Here is a 27479-nt window from a genome sequence, read left to right as displayed (position 1 = left end):
TCATAAGTTGGTCCCTTCTTTCAAGGGCAAATCAAGCAAAGGAACCGTAGGAAAAAAAAAAAGAAAGGTTAAAAATCACCTCTCGCGAGGATCATCTCGACTCTCTTCCCCAGACGCCCTCTCCAACTCTTCAATACGCCGCTGAATCGCCGCCTTCTGTGCCATTAGAACCTGGATCTCGCCGTCTCGAGCCACGGACGCGTTATCCCCGACATGATCATCCACAATGCTGTTGTTTTCGGGCGTAAAGTCGTAAGCCGGCGGCGGCTCGGCATCGCGTGCCCGCGCTCGCGGATGCGAACCCAGCGGCGAGCCGGTGCCATACATTTGCCCCTGTGTCCGCTGCACAACACCAAGCTCGTGCGACGTCTGACCCGTGGAACGCTTCCTCCTGCGCTCTCGCCCCCACAAGTAGAGAAAGATGCCTGCTCCGATGGCGAACAGGCCGAAGAGGGCGACGCCAACCCCGATGCCAATCTTGGCGCCCAGCGATAGTCCGCGGTCGTCCTCCGGTTCGTCGTCGATGTCATCCTCGTCTGTGAGGCCGAGCAGTGGCTTGTCTTGCTCCCTGAAGAGCGCACGGATGGTGTTGACGGCAATGGTGGCGCTGTAGAGCGTGGTGGTCGAGTTGGTCAAGACGTCGTATGTGGCGGCAGTGTGGTTGTATATGATGGGGACTGCCAGGACCGTAGGAACTTGGCGCTTGCAATGCCCGCCTGCATAAGAGTATTCGCTGTGAAACGAGGTTAGCACTCATCGTTGCAGATATAGAAAGGCTCGTCCAAACATACGACGAGCAGCACAGAGCCGTGGTGGTTGCCTCATCCTCGCTCTGGTCCGTGTTTACCGCGAGAGACACCGTCGTCCATCCATAGGGGCACGTAGCAGGGCTGAACACGCCGGTGCGTCCATCATAAAACATGCCATCGGGATAACACGACAGGGTCGAGGCGCCTGGATGGGGCTCCAGATCCAGATACGCAATCGGCTCCGAGACCCCCGCCGGCAGGTTGCTGTCGTAGACGTACGTCCATGTGCAGCTCAAGGGCCGGCTCCAATGCGTCGTCATGGGCGGATAAGGGTTTGCTGTGATGAAGGAGTCGCCATTGGTCGTGACCGTGGCAAAGGAGGTTGCCTGCGTGGTTGCTGCTGCAGTAGGAAGCGCAGTGGGCGACGCAGCCGGAGCGAGGACAGGAACGGAAGCGGTAGAGACGGTCGAGGTCAAAGGCGAAGCTGACGCCGTGAGAGACATGGCCGTCGTGCCTCCCAAGGGACACTATCTAGGTATGTAGTATCTACTATGCTCCACCGCGATGGGATCCGGGAGGGTGGTGCGATCGACAGCAAGCAGAGACGTGCAGTGCCAGTCAGCACTCGGCCGGCAGTGCGAGGTTGATAGATAATTGGCCGTTGACCGTTCGTTTGCCGTGCAAGTTATGTATACGACGATCCCAGGGCTGCGCATGCACGATCGCGCAAATCTCGTATTGATCCTGATCTCGACCCGATGGCGTTGAAGCTCGCTTTTGAACGGGAGCAGGAGCGCAGGGAGAAGACGCGGTAAGGCACCGCAGAAAGGCGAGGGAAGATATCTTGGTGCTTCCGTACACGCAGAAGAGCGCCGGGAAGTGGACAAGGACTGCGCAGGCGTAATGCAGGGGCGGACGAGCAGAGACGGGCCTCTGTAGTACCTGGTGCTCGTATGCTTGCCGCCTTGCAACTTGACTCGAGGCTGATCAATCAGCTGGAAGCAGAGACGCGAGGCCGTGGATTTCGATCAAGGGCTGCCAAGAGACGGGGGCGGCACACGGCAAACGGAGGGTTCGATCTCGGCAGGCAGCGAAACAGCAGAACTCGCCAGTGGTGAGCAGCAGCAACTCGCGAGTTCGCCGTCTCAGCTGTGCTTGTAGCTGTGCTTGTAGCTGTCGAGGTGACGCTTCACAGCCTCCATCACCACGGGCGAGGGCACCGACACGGTTGAGACTCGTCTTGCTTTCCGCGCCCCCGTTTTCCGGGGGGTCATGAGGTTGTCAGAGTCAGAGCCAAGCCAGAGCCAGACAGAGCCCGAGTGCCGACCAGTGACCCGACTGACGGGAAGCCTCAAGGTTCCCATTCGTAAAAGGGCGTTGGCGAGCTTTGTGCCGAGACTTTGCCAAGCCGACCGCCATCCAGCGGTGCAGGTCTCGGCGCTGCTTACTTTTTGGTTTTTTATTCTATTTTACTTGTATGCCTGGGAAGAATTTGGGCTGGGTTGGGCCACCACTAGGGAGAAGAGAAAAGTTGGTGACGGGGGTTTGTTCGTTCAGCTCATTGGGGAAGAGTCTGGAACTCAGAACTAGAAGCCATGCCCAGCCTTGGCACAGGAGGAAAAAAAAAAAGAAAAAAGAAGAATTGATAAGGCAAAAGATAGAAGAGAGAAGAGGAAATAAGGTGCGGCCATTGTCGGTCGGTGGCAGCGATGGTATCAGTGCCAAGAGAAAAAGCGGCAGTTAGTTGTGGATGTCGGAAAATGAAGACAAGCCAGACGGACGTGACGAGCAACACCCGCAACCGAGCTGATGGATGCGTGGCGTTTCACCGACAAACCAGACAATGACATGTTGGGAGTTGCGAAGACGGAACATGGCTGCCATATGAGCAGACAGGATGATAGTACGGCGGAAACACCAGATGGAAAGATGCCGAGGGAGGCCATCAGGCTTGACGCAGAGGCAGGCCAGGGGGATGCTTGGGGGGGGGACGCCAGAACATCTTGGCGGGCTAATTTACTTGGCCAAACTGCTGCTCCGGCTGCGATTAGCGCTTGGCTGAGAGTCGAGGGTGATGAGTGATGGCATCTGCAAAGACAAACAGTGCTGTGTCCTGGCTCCTGTCGAAGCTTCAGTGCGCTTGGCATCATGTAAGTGCTTGCGAGCTGTATCCACCCCTTGTTCGCGCGACCTCTCATTGCGCAGCCGTGGACGGACGACGGAGTTCCCAAGGGCAAGATCCCAGTGTCACCGCCGCGCCTGATGTCGGGGGATGGTCACGCATCGCCCTGCTTGTACCAATAGCATACGGATCGCATTGTGTAGTGGGAGCGAAGAGGAGAAAGAGACTCGATGCTATGTAGGAGCAGCAAGTAGCAGGACGTCACGGTGGCTCGTTGTCGTGCATGTCTTCAGGCTCGTCTTGTAAGATTCAAGCCGTGTCTGTGTCCGTGTCACATGGGACGGACGCGGACCTCGCCAACTGGCGCCTATCCCGGTCGGATGTGCCGCATCTCCTTCCTGCCAGGCTCACCACCGTGAGAAGCGTTCGAAGCTTCCAAAAGAGACAGCCGCATCTTGAGTTACCACACGAGTGACACCGAGGCCCGGCTCTTGGTAGGCACAACGGAATGGTTGGAACACACCGACTAAAGTTGTTTCGATCTGCCCGGTTTCAGCTCAAGCTCCGCTCTGGAGAGTCGGTAGCAGTACAAGAGTGACTTCTTTAGAAGACCGGCAAAGATTCGGTCCATGAAGCGCGGCCAAGGCGGAACTTCAATCTTCCAGTCGCGCACTCACCAGCCCCAAGTCGACAAGCCAACCAGCCACACTCCACCTTCATGCACCCCGCCATAAAAAGCGCACCAGAAAAAAAATTGCCAACTTTTTCGCATCAAATCGCCAAAGTCACCTGACGTGGACCGCAAAGGGCACGAAAACCCTACCAGGCCAGAAAATTAGTTAGTGCCGCCATTACGAGGACCCAGCCCTCGCAAACGCCCTCACTCCCAAAAAACCGACTCCATCACGGCCACCACATTCGCTCGTCGATACCCTGCGCGTTTCGATAGGCGAATTTGCATCAACACAACACCGCGATCATGGCTGACGAATACGTACGTTGTCTCCCTGCTGTCTTTCTGCGAGTCTATTGGGAAATATCACCGGGAGGGGAAAGGGAGAAATGTCAAAGAGATGGATGGAGGAATGGCTGGCCGGCGACGAAGGACTTGCGACATTGAAGTCATCACGGGGAAATACTTTTCTGCTATGGGGTCGTCATCATCGAAGGAATGGGCGCTGACAATGCTTTCAATGGACAGAACGCCGAGGAGGCCGCTGAGATCAAGAAGAGAAGAACCTTCCGCAAGTTCTCCTACCGAGGAATCGACCTTGACAAGTACGTTCTTACATCACCATCCCATCCACAACCCATCGAAAAGACGACAATCGATTACTCCAAAGCACCGAAGACATAAACCACAAAAACAAACCGCTAATTTGATATCAAATAAACAGCCTCCTCGACCTCTCCTCCGACCAGCTCCGCGATGTCGTCCACGCCCGCGCCCGCAGAAGGATCAACCGCGGCCTGAAGCGCCGCCCCATGGGCCTCATCAAGAAGCTCCGAAAGGCCAAGCAGGAGGCCAAGCCCAACGAGAAGCCCGACCTCGTCAAGACCCACCTGCGAGACATGATTGTCGTCCCCGAGATGATTGGCAGCGTCATCGGCATCTACTCCGGCAAGGAGTTCAACCAGGTTGAGATCAAGCCTGAAATGGTTGGCCACTACCTGGGCGAGTTCTCCATCTCATAGTACGTTCCCATTTGCCATGTTTCCTGCGCAGAAACGCTGCGGCCGTGATTGCTGTTATATGCTGACTCCCCCTACAGCAAGCCTGTCAAGCACGGTCGACCTGGTATCGGTGCCACGCACTCTTCTCGTTTCATTCCCCTCAAATAAGAAGGCGTGTGGTCTTGGGTGGTTTCTGCATTCTCGGACATTTTCGGGCGAAAAAGGACTGGTTTTGGTAGACGGAGGAAAGCCGCTACTGAAGTTGTTGATGACAATGATTTCTATGATAGTACAATGAGAAACATTGTTCGCGCTTTCAAAGCTGTCAGCTATACCTACGCAATACATGCTGCTGGTGATACATATAAGCCAATCATCCCAGCCTCGCTTGAACCATCAGTCGCTTGCCAAGAAAACAAAAAAAAAAGTTACAGTCAGTGCTTGCCTTCCGCCTTCATCTTCACATGCTTGTGCCGCGAGAGCGATTCGTCCGTTTTCTCCGAACAGGAGACCCCGCAGCCGTCGGCGGCGGAGCCCTGAGAAACGGAGTGCCGGGAGACGAAGCCCCAGGAGACGGACTGTCTGGATACGGAGTCCTTGGAGGCGACTGCCAAGGAGACGATTGCCAAGGAAGCATCCAGTCGCATCCCTCTCTTGTGAACAAGTGACCCCAGCGACGCACCGTCTTGTTCCTTATCCGCTTTGCGCGATCCATCACAGACAAGGGCGGTCCCGGCACATCAGCATTGAAGTCGTCCTGCTCGACGACCTCGGTACTTGTCGTACCCGAAGCCTGGGCGCTTCGTCCTCCGAGTTTCACCCGCCACTCGCCCAACTTGTCGCGAAGGGCCTGGCACCGAGAGGGTCGGTCAGACATGCCGCCACAAACAGCGCAGGCAAGCTTCCTGCCCTCCGCCGTGTTGTAGTGGATCAAGATCTCCTCGCCGGCCTTGACTGGCTTGACCAGCGTGATGTTAATGCGGTGCGGATCGTACCAGTCCATCCCTCCCCGTACGGCATTGGCACAGCCACGACACGCATGGTTGATGCGAGATGCCAGGGAGTAGATGTGGGCAAAGTCGCCATCCGGGCTGCTGTACGAGTACTCGAGAGCAAAGTTGTAGAGAATGATGCTCTGGAACAGGGACAGCGTCCGCCTCCCCGACGGCACGGGTCGCAGCTTGGGGAACTCCGCCCTGAGGGCCTCCTGCTCGTGGACGAGAAGCTCGCACCACTGCGCCTCGAATTCCCTGCGCATGCTGGCCATGGACACGTCCCGCGGCATCCAGAAGCTGAGGGCTGGCTGCTCGGACAGGATCAGGTGATCGGGGAGCAGGTCGCTCGTGGCGAAGATGCCGAGCCCGCGCCGGGTGTTTGTGTCTTGGATGACGACGGCGTATTCGTTTCTCATTTCGTCGAGGGAGTCGCCGCCTTCTACCTCTCTCACCATCTCGATGATGGACTCTTTGGGCGCTTTGGCTGGCTTGGGTATTTCCTTTCCATCGACGACCACGAAGACGCTTGAGCTGCTCTGCGTTCGGTTTTCTTGGCTGAGGATGTCACGGAAATTTGGAATCGCCTGACGCACAGGCCGGGGAGCTTGGGCATTGCGTTCTTCAGTGTCATCGCGTCCAGCTGGAGACTCTTGGGCAGAGTCCATGGTTGAGGTCCTTGTTCGGAAGCCTTGGGAGTAAATGAATGCGTCACGGCTGAGAAGGCCGTAATAGAGTGTAAGAACTGAGAATAGCGATGAAACGAGTGCAATAAATGACTGATAAACGGCTAGAATCGCCAAAAGAATTCCTCGCGTTGAGATGTGATGCGAAAAGGACGAGGAGAAACACGCCGCCTTGTCACGACATGGTTGATATTGTCGTTCTTTCCGATTTGCTCAAGCCAAGCGTGTTGAGGTAATGACTGGTCAGTGACTGAAGCAATCTCAGGGAAGTGCTACTGTATTTCGTGTATATTGGCGAGATGTAGGGAAAATAGCAGTCCTTGAAAGTAGCTCCGGTAGGTGCAGTCGTGCCTTTGATAGTTCTTTGGAGGTGTAGCCAATGTACTGCGTGATTGTCATGTCCGGCGGCTTCCTAGCAATCGTCAGTAGTAGCATTGAATCCAAAGTTGGCTTCACACTAGATATTAAAGTCTGAATCACATATCAAGATGGCCCTTGTGTTGCAAACTTTGTTCTATAAATTGGATTTGGATATACTGCAGCTCCGCGCCTACTCCTGCTTGTCGGCGGCAGCCAGCTTGACCGCCTTCTTCTCCTCCAGCTTCAAGTGCTGTTGCCTGTAGTGCTCCACGACGTGGTCCATGTTGGCGAGGTGGCCGGCCTGGATGTTTCGCTGGGCGTGGGACTGCAAAGCTCTGCGACGAGGTGGTTAGCCCGCAGGAACAGAAAATCTCGTCATGGAGTAAGACGTACTCGGGAAATGCGACGTCGACGAATCGGTGCTTGTTGGAGGCGTTCTCGAAGAGGTTTCGGTCGAAACCGGCCTGCTCCATGGCCTTTGTGTGCAGCGCGTTGATGGTCTCCCAGTCCTCGGCCTTTGATCGGTACTTGGTGAGCAGGTTGGAGAGGTTCCAGTTGTCGGTCTCCTGGGGGCGGAACTGGTAGACGAGGACGGTGCCCAGGAAGGTGGCGAGGGCAATCACGGATCCTTTCTATAACACAGCCTGGCAGTCAGCGACTTGTTTCTTCTCCCATGGACCATCCCATTGAAGCAGAACGGATCGCGGATTCTAACCCCAAAGGACTCGTTGACGGGAGCAGCTGCGTGGTGGGCGTGGGCGTGGGCGTGGGCATCGGAGGCGTAGGTCCGGCACGTCCTCTGCAGCCGGCGGGCGGCGCAGACTGCCCGTGATCGTGCGGCGAACATTCTGGCGGCGCGGGTGGTCGTCAATTGGAGGTGGAAGCGGGCGCGATAAGGCTGAGGCTGATCGTTTGAGACCTGGGCTTGAGTTGAAGTCGTCGCCAGAAGTGGGTTGCGGATGACATAATGCACGTGGGCCAATGACGAGGCTGCTGAGCAACTCCCCGCCATTTCTGGGAGACGAGCTCCCTTTTTTGATGCTTCTTACCTCCTACGTGATACTTGATAGGAGCGGTAAGGTCTGCGCATTCACAAGAGCTTTTCAGCTTCATCTCGGCCTATCCAATCACTATCTGGGATTCGGTTCCTTCGTGGTGCTACGTACTATATCCCGTGTTTCAGCCAACCAGGTCACAACGAGAACGCCTCAGTGAGACATTTTGCTCTCGCGACGATGGATTGGCTCGCCGTTCAGCCGTGAACCGCTGTTGGTTCTGGTTCTGCCGTCAACGACTTGCCTCGTCGCTCTAAGCAGAGGATCAGATGCCGGTGAAGCTGCACTGCACTGTGACGGCATCAACGACGGCGCTGGAGAGGTGATCCCGTCTAACCGGCTCATTCAGGCTCCGCGACTGTGATAGTGTGACTTGATGCGGCCGCCTGGTGGCGTCGGACCGTCTGGCATGTTGCAGACCGGTTCGTCTACATGCCTCTTGGCTATTGGGCCGTGACGATGATGGGATGTTGCCCAAGGATGTTCAGTTGCTACCTGACGTGGACAGTTGGGTTGGAGTGAGCACTGCAGGTGCTTCACGAGCTGGTGGGATCCAAGCTTGAGCCCTCAGGGCCATCCACGGCTGTCCCAGGCCCGAAAGAAGAGGCGTAGGGGCAATATCAGGAATGCTTCCATGCTTCCTTTTTTTGAAAACTTGAAGTCGTACATGCGCGGACTTGGCCCTGACGATGGAGGCACCATGATTGGGGGCCTTGCCAACGCACACAAGGCACCAACAGGCTCCGTATTCGCATCCTCCGTCGCAGGGACGGAGCACAGCTGAAATGGCCAAAGCCACAGCTGCACATTCCAAGGAACACATGCCGAAACACATCGGGCTATACACGACTCCAAGTTTTGTTACCTGCGTATGGGTTTTGCAGAGGCTGGGCGTTTGTTGCTTGTATGTAAGGTAAGGTAGTTCCACGCACAGGTGCAGCAGCCCTGCAAACGGCAGGCACCGTATCGTATCTTATCGAGCCCGAGTCGAAAGGGGGAAGGACGGCGAGATCCTGCCCTTGTCCACTTCTGCCTCTTGCATCTGCATGGGCTCAGACCAGCACGCATGAATGAGTGAAGGCCTGCCCTCGCTTCAGGTGATGCGGCTTCGCAGGCCGGCATCCGTCATCACATCGCACAGCCGGTCACCGCCCGCTCGGTTACAGCGGTAGAGTCAGAGTCCTCCCCCCCTTTTGGCGACAGAAGAGGCTGGCGACGAAACAGAGAAAACAAGGCCATCTCGCCCAAGGCCAAGGCAGCGCCACACTCGGTACCGGCCGAAGCAGAGGAGCGTCCAGAGAAGCCGTCGTCTCCGCCATCCCGTGCAGGGCACATGCATACGATACGCACCAAGTGGTTGATCGGTGTGGGGGACGACGCACGACGAGGTCCACCTCGGTGAGAGCTTCTGACGACGCCATAGGCTGCTGCACAAGGCCTGCGTTGGGTTCATATGCCTTTTCTGCTTTTCTGCCGGGATCTCATGCAAGACGCCTGGCACTGTGGTTTGTCGGTCGTCAGATTCCCGACCTCTGGCTCGGTTGCCTCGAGACACTGCTGGTAAGGGGATGCCATCCTCCCATCCTGGCACCACGCATCTGTCGTCCTACGATGCTGCTGATCGTTGACCGACACAGACAGTCCACGGCAAACATGGCAAGGAGGTGCATCCCGATCTCATGGGCCAGGGTGTTGTCTCATGTCATGGTTACCCAGACCATGCGCAAACCGTTGAGCAGCAAACCATGCTGTCGGGTTTGCTGGCGACAGCCTCCCTGGAGCAGAGTGACCCGCCCATTGCCTTCAGCCTTTTTTGCTTTTGCTTTTTGCTTTTGCTTTTTTCTCAGCTTGCCTCTGGCTCAACGCAGCTGTCGACTGATGGCTGCGTATGCTACCCACAGCGGAGCCGCATGGTACGGGCATCATCAACTGGGATACTCACGGATGCGGACATGGACGTGACCGAGGCGGGAAGGGGGCCGTGTTATGGCTCTCTTCCCTCCCCCCTCCCCAGCCCGGACCTCTCAGCGCCACGATGGATGCCGCCGTCAGCGATGCTCGGAAAGCTGCACCGCCGTAGCAGCTCCGGACGAGCAGCTCTGCCAATGCCAGGGCTTCGGTAGGATGTCGATTGCCATGCAAAACCGTGCAGTGTCCTTTGACGACTGCACCTTGCCGACTGGCCTCTATCGGAAGTAGCTAAGCTCTGTACCTGCGTTGGGTAACACATATCCGGGTTCCCATCTCCATCTTCATCAGTAATGTGTCACATATATTCAGGCCTTCCTCCTGGAATGCAGATGATGTGATGTTTGTGCTCTACTCGCCGAGTATAATACTCGGCCGTCATCCTGTAGGCTTGAGTGTCTTCAATCGGCATCGGGTCAGACGCTCTCTATTGAGCGATCATCTGGCTTCGCGGAGTATGTAGCCTTCCCCTTACCGTTTGTTCCTCTTTCGGCGTTGTCCTAACGAGACCGGGCGGGACAGATTCACCAGAGTCGGCCGTGATCAACCGCACGCCGAGAACGGGACGGCACGGCACGAGCCACTTTGTGCTCGTAAGGGGCCCTGATACTGCAGACGTGGAGGGACTCTGGAATCGATTCACTGTCCAGTTCTGTCCATCCTGAGAGTCTCGCCTTATAAAACCCAGCATGGCGTCTCTCACCTTGCCTGCCGGTCATCCTGGGGCTTCGTCGCCAATACTTGCAACAATCCCTGTTTCTCTCCACGCGTGGCTTGTTTCGCCTGTTGATGTTGACTCAACCGAGATGGGCTCCTTTTGGGACGTCATCTGCCGATGCAACAAGTTTGAGGAGGCCAAGAGTGCCGCCATGTGGGAGTTTGCCGTGTTGGACAATTCGGTCCCGGTTGGGTACATGCTCCCTGAGCATGTCGCCGAGATGAGGTGGGAAAACACGAGCTTCAACGTCTCGAGATCCGAACGCAGGATACGTCTGGACCCGGTCGTCCGGCAAGGCGATGATGTTGTCGAGATATGCCGCCGCGAATTCATAGCTCTCTGCGAGAAGAACGCCGACAGATTCAACGGCTGCTTCCGGAAGTGGCTCCAGAAAAGATCCGACTTCCACCCCATCCGCGGCCTCGACGAAAAGCTGGCTGGCCTAGTGATTACTTCACCTGCCAGGGGCATCTTCGGCATCGTCACCACGGGGGTTCACATGAACATGTTTACCGTGAGGAACGGCAGGATCCACGTGTGGGTGTCGAGGCGGTCTCAGAGTGTCACATATGCCGGGAAGCTCGACCAGCTGGTTGCGGGAGCAATGGACCCAGGCGATAACATGGAGCCGTTGATGACGCTGAAGCGCGAAGCCATGGAGGAAGCAGGCCTTGAAGTCGATGCTGCGTCGCAGACGGTGACTTGGAACGGTGGCTATGTGGGCAAGGTCACTGCCGAATCGCTGATATCATTCTATGACCAGAAGGACCACATTGCCGGCAGCGAAGAGGGCCACGTTGAGCCCGGGATCCGGTACACGTTTGACCTGGAAGTCGGGCCCGACTTTGTGCCTTATCCCCAGGAGCCGGAATCCATCGATGGGTTCGTGCTGAAGACGGTGGAGGAGGTGAAGAGGGATCTGAAGAATGCCGAGTGGAAGCCAAACTGCGGGCTCGTCATGCTGGACTTTTTGCTCCGCAAGGGCGAGATCAAGGAGGGCGACGATGAGCATTTCGGGCTGTTGCGACACGGTCTCGACAGAAAGCTCCCATTTCGCAACCTGTGAAGCTGGACCTTTGATGATGGCGATGGAGATGCATGGTCGCGCCTGATGGCCCAGGGTTGGGCTTGGAGGGCGTCTGATGAGGATTGAGATGTACGTTGACTCGTGTGGTCGTATTCGATCGGTCTTTGCGATTGTTCTTGCTTTCTTTTGTCGGTAGAGATCTCTGGATCGAACGCGCAAGCTGTTGGTCGTCCTTTTGCTAGCAATGAAGCTTCCTTGGCGTTTGTGAGCCACTGCCTCCTCTTCCTCCGGTTGCCCCAATTGCCGTTGATTTTGGCAGCACACAAAGACTATCCCATTGGGCGCCAACAATGCGTTGCCCATGAAAGACGGGTGGATGAAAGATTTTTGTGCCGCGGCAGAGAAAGTCGGTGGTTTGTCTTACAAAACGCTGACGGGGTACAGGGTAAGATCGAGCAATATTGGACAAAGGGCAATACGGAACCTTTGGCGGCAGCTTGTCGATTCGACTGGCCTTGTTTACCTTTTCACATGTGAAAGGCATGGTCGAGATGAGTGGTCTCTATTGATATAACTGCTCTCTCACACAGTCTCATTTTCTGCCCGAGATACATGTGTCGTCCGTGTAGTAAACCATCCAGCGTATCTACGACTGTGATTTTCTGGGAGTAAGTAATAATATTCTACAGTAGCCTCAGCATTTCATTGCCGGGCCATTTTCACGCAATGACACCTATGGAGAATGAAACTGTGGACACTTTCGGGACATTTCTGTTGTTTTCCTGTGAGATCCGATGCGACTCACGGGAGTGTGCGGGACATGAACATGGGGCTGCGTGCGAGGTGATGCGATGCGACGCTGTGTCTGACTCGTGTCTCGTCGTCTCTTTGATTTGGCAGGGGAATTACTGTGGTTATTGTATTGGTATTGAAGAATGAGGCGAGATGTGCCATCTTTCTTCGTCTTGTGCTCGTTTGGTGGTTGAGGGTGACTTGACGGGTTCGTTAAGAGGCAAGGCATATTTTCAAATACTTCAGACGATATGATCTTGTATCAATGACCCTCTACAGCTCCTGTCTTTCAGCTCCCACTGGCCATGACCACGGCTAGACTGACTGACGATTAGTCTATTTGAATAATTCAAAGGCAAATGCAGTAGAATATCAATCATCAAGACCATCCGGGCGCAAAATGGAGAAGAAGCGGGAAACAGACAAAGTGGGACAGACAGACAAGACAGAAGCTGGGCTTTTTTTATTTTATTTTATTTTATTTTTTTGTTTCGCCTCGTTCCGTGTGGCTCAGCCTTGCAAACAGGGGTTGTGGATGTCTCAAGGAAGAGGAGATTCAATAGTACACGGGTATCATCCAGAGCTGAGGTGTGTTGTTAGCTGCGCTGCTTGGTGATGATCTATCTGGTTTGCTAGTGCATTTTGGGCACATCTGCTTGGGGCTGATTTTCTGAGTTGTGCATGTTGGGTTTGGCCAAGAGGCCCTTTTTTTTTGTTTGTATCAGAAGAGGGCAGACGAGGCACAAGGAAGATGGGGGAAAGATCTAGACGACGGGACAGAATTCTGGATTGCTCCCATTTCAGAGTTTCCATGGCTTTCGTGTTTCACGGGAGCGATGAGGCTTGCGAACCCTCGGTCGATGGTTGCGGACGAGGAGGGATTCCAAAGATGTGATACAAACGTTCGTGTCATACCCAGCACCAGTTACAAGTGCAGCACACGGCCTGCTGCGACTAAAATAAGAAACATGATGCGCGCCATGCATTCTCTCTCTCTCTCTCTCTCTCTTCCTTCTTCTTCTGATAGATTAGTATTGATAGTAGTAGCAGCACTTGTTATGCAGGGAGACAGACGGAGGATGGGAGGGAGGGGGCGTGGCTCGGCTGCAGAAGTCGCACAGCTTTCCAGCCGCAGTTTGATGGCTTGACAGGGGGGAGGGAGGTTGGAGCTGATCTTTTTGCCTCTTCTTCTTGTCACCTTTTGCAGCTTCTTTCAATAATAACGTTGTAATTCTTTTGTAGGGGAGGGATGGATGAGCTGAAGGGCTGAGCAAGGCCATGCTCATGTATGCATGCAAAGGGGGTAGTCTATTCTATCAAACGCCGGAGCTGCAAATGAAGAGGTGGACAGACGGACATGATTCCCGACCGTTGCCAGAAAAGCCTCGTTCGTGCTCTGTGCTCTGTACTCATTCCATGACTAGGCATACTTGTCACCAGTCCAACCGCCTATCACGATCCCTCATGCAATGCACCCCGTCGGAACCAGATGAATGCTAGCTTCAACCAACGCTCATCAACTCCATGGGATGGTCTCTCTCTCTCTCTCTCTCTCTCTCTCTCTCTTCCTCCATTCAGCTCATCAACCCACGGGATCCACCGCCGCGAATCAGAAAGCATGTGCTGCCCGTCTGGGGCTGAACAATCCCGGCCTCTAGCAGCAGTAGCCCGGTTTTTTTTAAGCATAGTTTCTGTGTCTATTTGTTTGCCTCTACTATTACTGGCTTTTCTTTTTTTTTTTTTTTTTTTCGTTAGTTTTGCGGTATTCTGTCGGGTTATCGTGGCTTGCGGGTGGCTCGCGAGCTTAACCTTGTTGGATGGATTGGACCGGGGCGAGGCCTGGACTACGGAGGATGAAGATGCAAGCCACCTTCTTGGGTGCGAGGAGTAAAATAACGAAGCGGTAGCTTGCGGTTTCCGGTTCTCGCCCATCTGTGTGTTGTTTTCTTCTGGTGGGAGGGGAAAGGTTTCTTTGAGGTGTGGGTGTAAAGTGTATCGCGGGAGTTCTGGACGGGTGTGAGTGAGTGAGTGAGTGTGCCTGGTGGGAGAGCCGCATATGGGCGGGAGAAGGCGGTGGGAGCGAGTTGTCTGCTTTTCTTTTTTTTTTTTTTTTTAATTGCCCTTGACTTGGTTCTCTTTCTTTTATTCTTTTCTTCTTCTTCCTCTTTTTGCTTCTGTGTTTTTTTGGGAGAATCGTCAGGGAAGAGTAATCTTTGCTGGCTCTTGGCTGGCGTTCTCCCCGGACCGTCTATTGTGCTGTCGACAGGACCCCATACCAGCACAGCTGAACCATTGCTCTCCTCCTCTCGTTTCGCCCCATACACTTGTTCGTCTCGAAGATATATCAAACAGTATAGAATTGAAAGCTCTGTTCCATCTTCATTAGTCTTAGAAACCACCATAACAATTATACAAACACATCACCACCACCGCACCAATGCACCACATACCATCAACAAACCTCCTCCCCCTCCTCCTCCTCCTCCTCCTCCTCGGCGCCGCCGCTTCCACCGCCAAAGCCGACAACAGCAAACCGACGCCCAAATCCGGCCTCGGCGAATCATGGGCATCGCCAGCCAAAGAGACCGCCGCCGCTCTTGGCCATGAAGTCGACCAGCAGCTCGCCCTGGGCTGGTCCCCGAGGCCGACGCAGGCGCCGAAGCCGCTGATGGGACGCATGATGGTGCCGCGGGCGGATGACTTTACGCTGGGGCCGCAGACGTGCGGGTTTGTTCCGGGAAGTGCTGGGAGTGAGTAGCCAAGCGTATTCTTTTTTATCATTGTGTAGTTGCCGGGTTCCCCTGTTTCTGTCAAACAGTTCGAGTACACGATGCTGAAGATGATGATGGGGTGAACTGACCTTTGGTGAAACAGACTCATTCACCTGTATATCGTCCGGCTTCACATGCACCCCTCAACAAGACTTTGTCGGATGCTGCGAGCCCAACAGCGCCTGCAGCCTCATCAAGACGACGTGCATCGACTACAAGGCCTCCCAAGGCGGCGCCTGCAACCTCCCCTCCGACTACCACACTCTCTGCTGGTAAGCACTTCATCCCGCAACTCTCCTCCCCTTTCACCTCGGCTGACGTCAAAACTTACCACCAGCGGAACATCGTCTCTCCCCGCCTGCTACACATGGGTCGTCTCGACATCCGCCACGAGCGACGACTCCATCAGTCTATACACCCTCTTCGACTGCTCCCCGCAAGCCGGCCGAGGAACCCTGCTGACCGTCGATCCGGGCTGGTCCTCGACACACAGCTTCGGGCCCACGACAACAACGTCCACAACGTCCTCTGAATCATCATCCACAACCTCTGCCACGACATCAACGACTTCGAGCCCGGAGCCTACGCACAAGAGCAGCAGCACGCCCGTCGCCGCCATCGCAGGAGGAACCGTCGGAGGCGTTGTCGCCCTCGGCCTCGTCGGCCTAGCGGCGTTCCTCTTCATCCGTCGACATGGAACACACAATGCTCCTCCCAACGCAACCCTGGGCGGAAACCCTCCCCAGAACCATAATCCAGCTGCCCCTGGAGGAGGAGGAGGAGGAGCCGTATATCCCTCTGGCGTGCCGGCTGGATATGCCCCCGTGCCGATGCACCAGCAGGGCTACGACGCGCAGCACATGGGGCAGTACGGACAGCAGGGCGGCGTCTATCCGCAGCAGTACCAGGGACAGTATCCGCCTCAGCAGCATCAGCAGCAGCAGCAGCAGCAGTATAATTACCCCGTGGAGGTGAATGGTTCGACGCCGGGCGTGTTCAAGGAGGGAGATTTGTCGCCGCAGCAGCATTCGCCGCGTCCGACTGAGCTGGCGGCAACGGATGCTGTTGGGGCGGAGACGAACAGAGCGGAACTGGGCAACTAGATGAAGATGTAGACATGTCATGTTCGGACTCCTGAGGGCTGTTGGATTTTGTTATTTTGCGTCTTGATATGGGTGGAACTATGCAGGTCAATGTCAGCCTCTTTCAGTTGAGGTCTTGGATGAACGGCTTGAGACGAAGTCATGAATTGGTCCGACACATAGGAGGAGGGTTTTGTTTCTTCTTCAAGGCGCAGGGTGTATATATCTGGTATTCACACTTATAATCAATGTTAAACCTCAAGCAGATGATGAGTGAACCCATCACGACCTTCAAGCTTCTCATGGAGTATTCCAACATCACGCCTTGTAATTGCGGCTCTACTCTTTCGTTGCCCTATCCCAGAACCGTGGCCAGTTGACAACCGTATTGGTCGTGCGAGCCTCCTCAGCGGCGAACACCATTGCATGGCTGCGAATCACCTCTTCCACAGTGCACCCGACAAACTCGTTCTGTGCCTTTTCGGCCTCCCATCCGTGGTTCTTGACGCGGTCGCAGGCCAGCACAAACTGCCTCGTCAGGCCCAGGTCGCCGCCGCCATGCCCTTTGTGTTCGACGTGGGGAGTGTAGACCGTCTGCTTCTTGGTGCTGAAGTCCTCCACGACAATCTTTTCGGAGTCCGTGTAGATCTCGCCGTGCTCGCCGTAAAAGTAGGAGAAGCGGTGGCACTGCTTCTTCGTCTGGGCCACCATCTGTATGGTCACGCGCTTGGCGGGCTTGATTGACTCGGGCCAAGTAATGGTGACGAACTGGTCGTCGCACACGTCGTTGTCTGCTTCAAAGACGCATCGCCCGAACCAGTTGCGCGAGCTGACTTGATTTTTTGGCGTGGACTCGTCGTAGTCTTCCTCCAGAGCCTTGGTGACTGCCGCACTGCGCTCGCCCAGGGTCTTGTAGTCTTCAATGTCGTGCACGACGGTGGTCAGGGGCCAGTCGGTGTTGCCAGTCCCGACTCCCTCGCAGTTGGCGCTCAGATATACATTCTTGGCAGAATACTTGCAGCCCGAGTCGCCCAGGGGGCACGTCATGCAGTTGGTGGCCGATCCAGCGGCGGCAGGCTTGCGGCTCTTCTTGAAGAACTGCAGGCCGCCAGAGGACGAGACGAACACGGGCATATGAGGCTCGCCCTGGCCCGCCTTTTCCGGCGAGCAGAGCAGCCACATGATCAGGTCGACGTCGTGGCAGCACTTGGTCAGCAGCGACGGGCCCGATGTCTTGGAATTTCTCCAGTTCCCTCGCACGTACGAGTGCGTAAAGTGCCACCATCCCACGGGCTCTGTGTGAACGACGCTGTTGATGTCGCCAATGATCTTGTCCTCGACGAGCAGCTTCCTCAACATCATGTTATGAGGGCTGTAGCGTAGGACGTGGCCAATGGAGAAGATGTTGGATTTGAGCAGCGGCTTGAGAGACTTGTATATGTCGAGACAGTCTCCCAGTGATGGTGCAAGAGGCTTCTCACACATAATGTGAAGGCCCAGCGGTGCCAGTCCAACGACGACCTCTCGGTGCATCTGATCTTGGACACAGACAAAGGCGCCATCAACACCCTTGGGGACATTGCTCTCGCCATTGGCTACCCGCTCGCGTCGCTTCTGCTCGTATTCGACAAAGTCACGCCAGTCTTCGAATATCTGGCCTTCTCCAGGACTGCTGGTGCCCCAGATGTGCTGCTTTCCCAACGTCTCTCGTCGATACTTGTTGGGATCCGCCACAGCTGCCACGACGCCGTTGCTGGCGATATCGATGCTCCTGGCATAGCCGATTCCTCGGGCTCCAGCGCCGATAATGATGAAACGAGGAGGGTCCTCGGACATTTCAGGCCGCGGAAGCGGCTTCACATGGGGGTCGTTGGAGACCTTGAGCGAGGCCATGGCGACGATGGATCAAAGCTTCTCGGGACTATCAAAGAACGTCCGTCCGATGTCGACGAACTGAACTGTCGTCGAGGAATGGTGAATCTGCTTGTGAAAACCCCGTATATATACAGATAGCCATGGATCAAAACTGCCGTTTAGCCAGCGACGCCGTCAACGAGATGCAGCAGAGTCACCCAATCAGGGCCGGCTGATTCAAATCATCTCCAGTATTGGACAGAAGATGTTGCAACGTTCCAGTGCTAACACCGCTAGCGATGAGGGGGAGGAACACCATGGCGCAGCTTATCGAGACCATGCTTGTATGGGAAAAGACGTTGAGGGGGAAGAGAACAGCACTGAGGGGAAGCGGAGAGAGGAGAGAGATGACGGTGGAGGGCAGCCACAGCGCCACATGGCTGCAAGTACTAGGGAGCTACAGGGGTCCTGGATCGCTGAATGCCGGCCCACCGGTCGCTAAAGCTGCAGGATAGGGCGCTGCAGGGCCTGAAGAGGGGCCTCAACAGGGCCTGAACGCAGCATGCAGGTTACCCCAAGCTCGAATTTCGTGATATGGACTCCTCTCGGATCGACACACAATTGGAACCCGACGACGAGCGACCCGTCGCCGATGCTTGGGATCCGTTACCTGGGCGAATACTATCCTGGTTTACCTCTCGATTCCATCTCTTTCTGATAATTCCCCGCCGTTTAGGCTCGGATTCAAGCTTGGGAATCAACGCCTGCCGTGTGGTTACATCCGATCGTCCAGCATGCCGGTATCCGAGTCTACCAGCCAGGCCGCGGCCATGGACGATGCCCTAGTCTGGATCGACTGCGAGGTGAGAGAGGACGATGAATGATGAACCGTTGGCACATTTTTGCTGCCCATCCGCAAACCCAACTCTGCTGATCTTGCGTGCTTACTGCGGTGGTGCCGTTGACTTGCAGATGACGGGCCTGAACCCGGACACGGAGGAGATTCTGGAAATCTACTGCATCCTGACAACGGCCAACCTCGACATCGTCGACCCCGAGGGCTTCCACGCCGTCATCCACTGGCCCAAGTCCCGGCTGGACCAGATGGACGACTGGTGCACCAACACGCACGGCAAGTCGGGCCTGACGGCGGCCGTCATCGCCTCGGACACGACGCCCGCGCAGGCAGCCGACGCTCTGTACCGCTACATCACGCGGTTCGTGCCCGGGCCGCGCACGGCGCTGCTGGCGGGCAACAGCGTGCACGCGGACCGAGCGTTTCTGCGAAAGGAGCCGTTCGCCAAGGTCGTGGAGCATCTGCACTACCGCATCCTGGACGTCAGCTCCATCAAGGAGGCTGCCAGGCGGTGGAGCCGGCCAGAGGTGCTGGCGAGGGCGCCGGCCAAGCTGGGGCGCCACAAGGCCAGGGACGACATTCTGGAGAGCATCGAGGAGGCGAGATACTACCGGGACGTGATTTTCGGGGCGGCATCGTCAACATCATCTGGAAATAGTGCTTCGTGATGATGTTCGGTACTCCATACAACGAGATAGAAAACCTGCTCAATGTCAAGGCTACCCGTTCGCCGTCTCTGTGCTCCGTTGCCTGCAAGACCCAACCACACCCAAAACCACAGTCAAAGCACCCAATTGCGCCTCTTTGATGTCATTGTTGGCCGACAGCTCGGCTTCTCGTTGGACAAGGCGAGCTCCGTCGGCATCGGTAGGGTCGTGTCCGTACTGTGTAATTGCACTGTGTTATGACTGCAATTCTCTTCCAGGTTGGACAGTGCCAATGCCTCCCCCGCCAGCACCGTCTGCCCCTCCATGCCCAATCCCCACCACAGAGCAGAGCTCCCCTCATCGCCCCTTATTAGTAGGTAGAGCTTGCCATCCCCTATTATCCCGCTTGCTTCAGCTTCCCGCGAGTCAAATTGGCGATAAAAAGACTCTTCATAGCCTCTTCTATTGCTTCTACCTCTTCCTTCATCCTTCATCCTTATCCTAATCCTAGACTGTACCTCCTCTCCTCCGCCATGAGCATCCAGACCGTCCAGTTCGAGCCCTTCCAGGACCAGAAGCCCGGAACGTACGTCATCGACTCGCTCTCTTTTTCTCGCTCCCTGACGCGCAATCGAACTGCAATTGCTGACATGAAGCTGAAATCACCAGTTCTGGCCTGCGAAAGAAGGTCACCGTCTTCCAGAAGCCGCACTACAGCGAGTCCTTCATCACCAGCATCCTCCTGTCTATCCCCGAGGGCGCTGAGGGTACGAACCACCCAATACCACCAACATCAACGTGCTTCAGAAGCAGCCCCGTGCTAATGCTCTGCTCCTCCGTCTTCCAGGCGCTTTCCTCGTCATCGGTGGCGATGGCCGCTTTTGGAACCCCGAGGTCATCCAGCTGATTGCCAAGATCAGCGCCGCGTACGGCGTCAAGAAGCTGCTCATCGGCCAGAACGGCATCCTGTCCACTCCCGCGGCCAGCCATGTCATCCGCCTCCGCAAGGCCACTGGTGGCATCCTGCTCACCGCGAGCCACAACCCCGGCGGTAAGTCCCTCAAGCCGTCAAGCTGAACAGGTCAAGGGGGGGCAAGAGGTGCTGACGACGAGCTTCTTACAAACAGGTCCCCAGAACGACTTCGGCATCAAGTACAACCTGTCCAACGGCGGCCCCGCTCCCGAGTCCGTCACCAACAAGATCTACGAGACGTCCAAGAGCTTGACCTCGTACAAGATCGCCGAGATCCCCGACATCGACATCTCCACCATTGGCACCTCCACCTATGGCTCCCTCGAGGTTGAGATCATCGATAGCACTGCCGACTACGTCGCCATGCTCAAGGACATCTTCGACTTCGACACCATCAAGAAGTTCTTCTCCGCCCACCCCGACTTCAAGATCCTGTTCGACGGCCTGCACGGAGTCACGGGCCCCTACGGAAAGGCCATCTTCGAAAAGGAGCTTGGCCTCACCGGCGCCACCCAGAACTGCGAGCCCAGCCCCGACTTCAACGGCGGACACCCCGACCCCAACCTCACCTACGCCCACTCCCTGGTCGAGGTGGTCGACAAGAACAAGATTCCCTTTGGCGCTGCCTCGGACGGTGATGGCGACCGAAACATGATCTACGGCGCCAACGCCTTCGTTTCCCCCGGAGACTCGCTCGCCATCATTGCCCACCACGCCAAGCTCATCCCCTACTTCCAGAAGAACGGCGTCAACGGCCTGGCCCGATCCATGCCCACCAGCGGCGCCGTCGACCTGGTTGCCAAGGCCCAGGGCCTCGACTGCTACGAGGTCCCCACGGGCTGGAAGTTCTTCTGCGCTCTCTTCGACGCCAAGAAGCTGTCCATCTGCGGTGAGGAGAGTTTCGGAACCGGCAGCGACCACATCCGCGAGAAGGATGGTCTGTGGGCTATTGTCGCCTGGCTGAACATCATCGCCGCCCTGGGCGTCCAGAACCCTGATGTTGCCCCCTCCATCAAGCAGATCCAGAAGGACTTCTGGACGCAGTACGGCCGCACGTTCTTCACCCGATACGACTACGAGAACGTCGACTCCGAGGGTGCCAACAAGGTTGTTGGCGAGCTCGAGGCTTTGGTCAAGGATCCAAAGTTTGTGGGCAGCACCATTGGCGGTAGGCATCTCCTTTCCATGAAAATGAAATCAACAGTAGCATCGTGAACTGACATCTTCTTAAACAGAGCGCACCGTCACCAAGGCTGGCAACTTCTCCTACACCGACCTGGACGGCTCCGTTTCCTCCAATCAGGGCCTGTACGCCGGCTTCTCCTCCGGCAGCCGGATCGTTGTCCGTCTCTCGGGCACCGGCTCGTCCGGCGCCACCATCCGCCTGTACATTGAACAGCACACCGACGACCCCTCCAAGTACGACCTGGATGCCCAGGACTTCCTGAAGGAGGAAGTCAAGTTTGCGACGGAGCTGCTGAAGTTTAAGGAGCACATTGGCCGTGACGAGCCCGATGTCAAGACCTAAGCTGCGGCAATGGCTGGATGACGAAAGGGATGTTTGTTTACTTTGTGTGTAATTGAAGCGTAGTGCATGAATCGTGTGGGAGCAAAGTACCGGAAAATCGTACGAGATTATGCCCAGCAAATAGTTTGTTAAAAGCAATGAATTACCGAATATGATGTTCATAACAATATTGAGCCTATAAATCGTAAAACTAGCATAATTATCGTCAATTATCATCGCCATCAACTTGCCATAGCCTCGGATTCAAGGTCCATCAAATAAATCAACCTGTAAAATCATAACATAACAAACAATCTCTGGTGAAAAGCGAGCATCATCAATGACCCTCTCATATATAACTTTTTTTGCTGCAGAAAAATATCAAAAACGCCGGTCGCCTTGCAGCAGAAAAAGATATATGTGTTCCATGTCTTTGATTTATTCAGTTCATATCGTCGTTAGAATGCGTGTGTCGGAGAAACGTTAAGAGGGTATAAGCGTGAGCATAGAAGTGAGAAGAAGAATTAAAAAAAAAAAAAAAAAGGGAACAAAAGAACTGTGGCCAGGGCTGCTGGGGCAGAGTCGTCGAGTTGGACCGGTGAAGCCGAAAACGTATAATAGAATAAGGATAGATATTGAGATGGATCGCTCGAAATTAGGCTCGTGGAGTTGTCGGTCGGGATGCGATTCTGGGCGTGATTGGTCTGGGAGTGATGGGCCGAGACATGTTTGACTTTGTTGGAATAGGAGTGAAGAGGTCCTTGAAGCTTTGGGCGGCTATATCAATGCCATTTAGCGGGTTGTTTCGTGCAGAGATAGAAAGAGGGGAAAAAGGAGCATGCGGATTTCACCTTCTTCGCTGTAGAATTGAATCTCAAAGGATCCTCCTGAACCTTTGCGCTGCGACTGTTGTCGGTACTGCTGGCAGAAAACGTACAGCTGGACGTCGGCGAGGCGGATTCTCTTGCGGCTGACGCGCTTGAGCCAGGTGGGCGACGCGGATTGATGGGTCACTATCAGCCGTTGTTAGCGAGTTGTTCGTCTTGGCCAAATAAGGGGGGATGAAAACCAACCAAAGGCTGTCCAGACGGGACATTGGCGCAGCTCGCCCTCCCATACGGCGACGTGGATGCGGCGGCCGCCTGTACATCGGTCTTCGTAAACGATGAGGGAGTGCTTGAAGCCGTCGTCCAAGATACACCTGCAACAGTTTCAGCAAAGAGCTGGCGCTGCTGTCACCAGAGAGACAAAGACTCACGCTTGGAAGAGCTTCTTTTCACCCTTGAGAGCATATTCCTTGGTTCCCAGCTGGACCGTCAGGGTGTTGCGAGACTTGAGGGCCAGGAACGTGCAGTACATGAGAACGAGCTCTGGAAATGGCATGTTAGCGGCAAACATTCACAACGTCCATCGCTTGAGCTGAGGTTGATCACCCCCGACGGATTCAACTCAGGGGAAGCTAAGGCATACCTTCCCACGTCTGGAAGCGCAATGTTGCCCAGAGTTTGGAGCAGTTTTCGGAGCGGCTCCATCGCTTGAAGTGGATGGCCTCGTTCTCACGCTGGATGCACAGCTCGTGAACTCCGCGAAGCGAGAACCATGGTCCGCCCATATAGAATGTTCGAAGTAGCAGATGGGGAGACCCATCCCGCCCATCTGAGTAGGCAATAAGAGAGATCTTGTCGTCATCAATGGGCCTATCTCCTCGATGAGCAACCTTGTGAAAAGTGTTTTGGGGGGGGGAAGCTCTTATGGATAGCCTACCGTCTAAACAAAACTTTGGAATTGTTAGGGATGCTGAGGTGACCCCACGGCCGATGTGGTCCAAACGACTCGGATCTAGCAAATGTCACGTCAATGAGTTAAGCTCACTCACTGTACCAGGGCGGCGTCCATTAACTCACGGAAGCTGGCTTTTGAAAGGTGAGCGCGATGGCAGTGGCAGGGAAAAGATCTGCTCAGACCAGTGGATGGACTGAATCAACACAATGTAAGCAGCATGTCAATCAGGAAGAGTGAGGTTGCTTTACCGGGTCCGTGTCTGCAGGCGGAATGGCGCCGTATCGGACCAAGGGGCCGGCTTGGATGGGGGGCGGAGCTGCTCACTTGTCAGTGTCAAGGTTTCTCATCTCTGATGTTGAGATTGTTATTGCACTTACGGATTCCTCTAGCCTCTCGCAAGTTCATGATTTGCAGGCGGAAAGCTTCCATCATGTTGAGGTCAAAGTTGGGTGACCTTCAAACAGGCAAGTCAGCAGCTCGAACCAAGACGAAAGACATCAAGGTGTCAAACCTGGATAGCAAATCCCGGATGGCCGAAAGGTAATGGTTATAGACGACAAACCGCTGCGGCAATTGCAGACCACCGGCTTCGTTGGTCATCTCATGGAACATTGTTCGCCATCGGTTGACTTTGGTCAACTTTCGATTCTCATAGTGCGTGGTGATGTCCCGGAGCGATCGTGACATGCAGGGCAGCACGGTGTTGAGAGGGTCCAGAACCAGCGGCACGCGGTCTTGATGAACTTGGGAGAGGTCGGCCAGTTCTCGTAGAAGCAAGCTCGAGGTCCTGATCTCGTCGATGAGTGGCCTCAGGTGCCGACGGTTCGCTTCTGGCAGGGCGATGAACAGACCCTCAAGCCGCAGCCAGACACTGTCCGACCTGTCCGCCTCCAAGCAGCATCCCTTTAGTAGATGGGCGTCAACCAGGGCGGCATCTTCAATAGGCGACGAAAGCTCCATGGTGTGATTAAACAGATTATTAGGTGAAGAGTGACGATGACAGTAATACGGAGGCGAAAAATAGGAAAGGGCGAAACTTGGACGAGAGTCGACGTGAACTATCCAAGCATGACCACTCGAGATGAATCAACGTTCGGCGGGTTGAGATGAATCAAGTGTAAGACCAGTCGGCGGCTCGGTCCCTATGCCTCTACCCCGTCTCTCCGGATATGCTGTCGGTCAAGTCGATTCACGCACCGGAGTCGATGGATTTAGACTGGCTTTTACCAACAGCTAGCTTCTATACGATATACGATTGGTGCACCCGTGTGCCAGCCGTGGGAAGAAAGGGGAGAGAGAGTATAAAGAGCAAAAGAAAACTGCGCTCTTCTGGCCAGCTGTTGCAGCACCACAGCAAGTGAAGGAGAGCCAGACAAGATCCGAAAGGTTGGGTCGGAGCAGATCAAATCGAAACGTCGGAGTGGCAGGGTGGACCGGTAGTTTAAGTCGGGGCGGGGGGAACTGAGAGCATAGCATGCAACATCAGAAGCCGGAAGCGTGGAGGGGCATCTGTCTCCCACACCGGTGGCAGCCCAATGCATGGGGATGATGGAGAGAAGGGAGAGTGGCCAAGAGGCAAGGGCATCACCAAAGCATTGGGCCTCTGCAGCACTGCAACAGCTGCAACACATGCGGCACCAGCAGATGCCAGCGTGTCCGGCATAAATTGTGCACATGCTGCTTCATGTTGCTTTCCTGCTTTCCTGCCTCTGCTGCGTCTCTCGAGCCCGAGTCCCCGCCGGCGGTCGAGCAACACTCATCGGATGACCAGCTGGTGCATCGCCAGAGTTCCACCACGAGTAGGGAGAGCTCGTCACCCCATTTGCGGGTGGCGGGTGCGAGCCAGAGGAGGCTCGCAGCAGCGCCAGCAGCTCACAGCCTGCCACGAAAGCAAGCGTGTGTCGACCCGACGGTTTTGCGGTGCATTGGGCCGGCACTTGCATGGCGCGATGCAGCAAAGCATGTTCATGTTCGTACAAGCACGCAGCCAAGCAGCCTCTTGTTCCACCGAGCGAGGCCTGCGTCTGCACCAATTGGCTCGCTTGGGGTGGAGGCGTGATGCTGCCAACAGATTAGCTGCCGGCATCTGATTGAGCGGTGATGCTCGCGAGCATTAGCCTGTGCGAGGATGTGGCTGGAGCATGGGGTTGGTCGTCGAGGAGGCTCAGGTTTGGGCGGTTGGACTAGCAGCTCGCCGGCGCTTTTCTGTGGTAAACTGTTAATGCAAGTGAAGAAGTGAGGGGAGGGAAGGGGGAGCTGTGGCGAAGGAGCCGCAGAGCCGCCCTTGATTGAGCCTGAGGCTGGTGCCAAATGGCGGAGTGGTGGAGAGCAGAAAGTCGAGCTTACTCACGGCCCGGGCCTCCGTCGACCGGCTTTTGCCCCCAAACTGCGCGCGGTGTAGGAGTAGCGCTTCTTGCAGCCGTCGTCGCCATCCTTCGCTTTTGCTCCCAAGCTATGCTCAGGTATTCGGTTTGGAGTTGACGGAGTGTCGCTTCCGGGTTCCGGAGTCGTGAGGCTCCGCGAGCTTGGATTGATCCGAGCCGATTGCACACCGCCACCTCCACCGCCATCGAATGCAGCCACTGCAATTTACTGCCAGCCATATCGAGCGCAGCTTAGTCACGAACTTGTGAGGCTGCAGAGACCATGGTGAAGCGCGTTCTGAGACGTGATAGAGGGTGCCGATCGAGACGCTCATGAGTGAAGCTGAGCTGAAGTCTCTTGATTTATTGGCATAGAGAAATCTGAAATGACAAAGCACGGTGCACGCAAATGTGGCAAGTTGATCATGTTGTATTGATATTCTCAATTCATGGCATCGTGGCTTCATTGTTATTACGATGAATGAAGCTCACGTAGTTGTGTGATATCGCATTGTAGCTCTGCCGGCCACTACCCCGTCCACAATTACAAGCATGCGAGACCCTGTTCCGTTGAATTTCCGGCACCTGAAAGCAAATAGTACGCAACCCATTCCGTGCATTCGTACAACACCGTCCTGCCCAAAAGACTAAGAAGAAATCGACATCACCAGCCTGGGCCTTGGAGGCGAGCGGCCGGTTGCCGTTATCCTCAGCCCAGGGCCTAATGAATCATTGCTGAAAGAACCACCATAGTCATGATTCTGGATTTTCCACCACGGCTAGCCCCAGCTTACGATGAGTCCTCCTCCTGGTCGGCCTGTCCAGGCGGGTCAGCACGCATCTCATTGTTAGGCCAGGCGACTCAAGGACTAACGTTGTAAGCCTGCTTCTCATCCTCATAGCGCTTCTTGTCGGCGGCAGCCTTGGCCTCATAAGGGGCACGCTGCTTGTCGTTGAGGGCCTTCCACCGCTCACCGAGAAGCTTGCCGACCTGGCCGAATGAGATGCCGGGGTTCTCCTCACGGACGTTCTCACGCTGCTCGTTGGCGAAGAACATGTAGGCAGAGAGACCGCGCTTGGGAGCGTTGGGGTCTGAATCAAGTCAGCCACAAACGTGCCTTTCGAGGTGAAAAAGAAGGACATGAACATACCCTTCTTGGTGCGCTTCTTGCCACCGTCCTTGGCACCACGCTTTCCTGCTGCGGCCTTGGGCATCTTGACTGTGTGATATTTCTAGACCGATGGCGTTAGTTGCGATGGATAAAAAACGTGGAAAGGCGAATGAAGCGATGTTCAAAACGAGAAAGGAGTTGACAAGTCGGGCGCAGCCACAATCCCGCAAATGGTAGCGACTAAGCTGCACCGCGAAGGCAAAACAGACGACATGGCGAAAGTGGGATGTGGAGAGGTAGAGGCGGAGAGGTAAATGATCAAGGTAGAGCGAGTAGAGGGGTAGCTTCTGGGGTGCAGCTCGGTGAGCTTGCCATGAGGTAGCAGGCGA

At 55.4% G+C, this 27479-nt stretch overlaps 11 protein-coding genes across 11 annotated transcripts; 5 read left to right on the top strand and 6 right to left on the bottom strand.

The window, feature by feature from the left end:
• Window positions 1–75: 75 nt before the first annotated feature.
• CCMA1212_001875 (uncharacterized protein) lies at window positions 76–1252 on the bottom strand (the record flags this gene model as incomplete). Its single annotated transcript, XM_073699284.1, has 2 exons — window positions 76–733; window positions 792–1252. 2 exons carry the CDS (start codon window positions 1250–1252, stop codon window positions 76–78), a joined length of 1119 nt encoding a protein of 372 aa, XP_073562268.1.
• Window positions 1092–1292, top strand: CCMA1212_001874 (uncharacterized protein; the record flags this gene model as incomplete). Its single annotated transcript, XM_073699283.1, has 1 exon — window positions 1092–1292. The coding sequence occupies one exon, from the start codon at window positions 1092–1094 to the stop codon at window positions 1290–1292; it is 201 nt and encodes a 66-aa protein (XP_073562267.1).
• A 462-nt stretch (window positions 1293–1754) lies between these two features.
• On the top strand, window positions 1755–2493 carry CCMA1212_001873 (uncharacterized protein; the record flags this gene model as incomplete). Its single annotated transcript, XM_073699282.1, has 3 exons — window positions 1755–1863; window positions 1945–2224; window positions 2307–2493. Coding segments are annotated over 3 exons (576 nt in total), but the record flags the coding sequence as incomplete, so codon positions are not given.
• A 1357-nt stretch (window positions 2494–3850) lies between these two features.
• Window positions 3851–4713, top strand: CCMA1212_001872 (40S ribosomal protein S15; the record flags this gene model as incomplete). The annotated part of the gene is made up of 4 exons (XM_073699281.1): window positions 3851–3865; window positions 4073–4149; window positions 4269–4565; window positions 4644–4713. 4 exons carry the CDS (start codon window positions 3851–3853, stop codon window positions 4711–4713), a joined length of 459 nt encoding a protein of 152 aa, XP_073562261.1.
• Window positions 4714–5005: 292 nt separating this feature from the next.
• Window positions 5006–6205, bottom strand: CCMA1212_001871 (uncharacterized protein; the record flags this gene model as incomplete). The annotated part of the gene is made up of 1 exon (XM_073699280.1): window positions 5006–6205. The coding sequence occupies one exon, from the start codon at window positions 6203–6205 to the stop codon at window positions 5006–5008; it is 1200 nt and encodes a 399-aa protein (XP_073562264.1).
• A 494-nt stretch (window positions 6206–6699) lies between these two features.
• CCMA1212_001870 (uncharacterized protein) lies at window positions 6700–7572 on the bottom strand (the record flags this gene model as incomplete). Its single annotated transcript, XM_073699279.1, has 3 exons — window positions 6700–6918; window positions 6977–7215; window positions 7299–7572. Coding segments are annotated over 3 exons (732 nt in total), but the record flags the coding sequence as incomplete, so codon positions are not given.
• Window positions 7573–10295: 2723 nt separating this feature from the next.
• CCMA1212_001868 (Uncharacterized protein) lies at window positions 10296–11390 on the top strand (the record flags this gene model as incomplete). The annotated part of the gene is made up of 1 exon (XM_073699278.1): window positions 10296–11390. One exon carries the CDS (start codon window positions 10296–10298, stop codon window positions 11388–11390), a length of 1095 nt encoding a protein of 364 aa, XP_073561745.1.
• Window positions 11391–14580: 3190 nt separating this feature from the next.
• CCMA1212_001867 (uncharacterized protein) lies at window positions 14581–16017 on the top strand (the record flags this gene model as incomplete). Its single annotated transcript, XM_073699277.1, has 3 exons — window positions 14581–14893; window positions 15018–15186; window positions 15252–16017. 3 exons carry the CDS (start codon window positions 14581–14583, stop codon window positions 16015–16017), a joined length of 1248 nt encoding a protein of 415 aa, XP_073561747.1.
• Window positions 16018–16335: 318 nt separating this feature from the next.
• On the bottom strand, window positions 16336–17889 carry CCMA1212_001866 (uncharacterized protein; the record flags this gene model as incomplete). The annotated part of the gene is made up of 1 exon (XM_073699276.1): window positions 16336–17889. The coding sequence occupies one exon, from the start codon at window positions 17887–17889 to the stop codon at window positions 16336–16338; it is 1554 nt and encodes a 517-aa protein (XP_073561748.1).
• Window positions 17890–22488: 4599 nt separating this feature from the next.
• Window positions 22489–24575, bottom strand: CCMA1212_001864 (uncharacterized protein; the record flags this gene model as incomplete). Its single annotated transcript, XM_073699275.1, has 10 exons — window positions 22489–22610; window positions 22685–22846; window positions 22907–23034; window positions 23092–23203; window positions 23304–23530; window positions 23598–23672; window positions 23738–23808; window positions 23864–23931; window positions 23993–24069; window positions 24127–24575. 10 exons carry the CDS (start codon window positions 24573–24575, stop codon window positions 22489–22491), a joined length of 1491 nt encoding a protein of 496 aa, XP_073561746.1.
• Window positions 24576–26731: 2156 nt separating this feature from the next.
• Window positions 26732–27198, bottom strand: CCMA1212_001863 (uncharacterized protein). The gene is made up of 3 exons (XM_073699274.1): window positions 27130–27198; window positions 26853–27070; window positions 26732–26795 (listed from the first exon to the last, which is right to left on the bottom strand). Exons 1-3 carry the CDS (start codon window positions 27191–27193, stop codon window positions 26769–26771), a joined length of 309 nt encoding a protein of 102 aa, XP_073561751.1. The 5' UTR covers window positions 27194–27198; the 3' UTR covers window positions 26732–26768.
• Between the last annotated feature and the right edge of the window lie 281 nt (window positions 27199–27479).

The sequence above is a fragment of the Trichoderma ghanense genome, assembly GCF_004382785.1.
Source record: "Trichoderma ghanense strain CCMA-1212 chromosome Unknown scaffold_1, whole genome shotgun sequence".
NCBI lineage: Eukaryota > Fungi > Ascomycota > Sordariomycetes > Hypocreales > Hypocreaceae > Trichoderma > Trichoderma ghanense.
This window is presented reverse-complemented; position numbering and strand designations above follow the sequence as displayed.

Bases quoted from the DNA above. Each gene is read 5' to 3' on its own strand.
- CCMA1212_001863 (XM_073699274.1), bottom strand. From the start codon at position 27,193: ATGCCCAAGGCCGCAGCAGGAAAGCGTGGTGCCAAGGACGGTGGCAAG. The intron at 27,071-27,129 runs GTATGTTCATGT...GACTTGATTCAG, and splicing joins CAAGAAGCGCACCAAGAAGG to ACCCCAACGCTCCCAAGCGC. The intron at 26,796-26,852 runs GTTAGTCCTTGA...CCGCCTGGACAG, and splicing joins ATGAGAAGCAGGCTTACAAC to GCCGACCAGGAGGAGGACTC.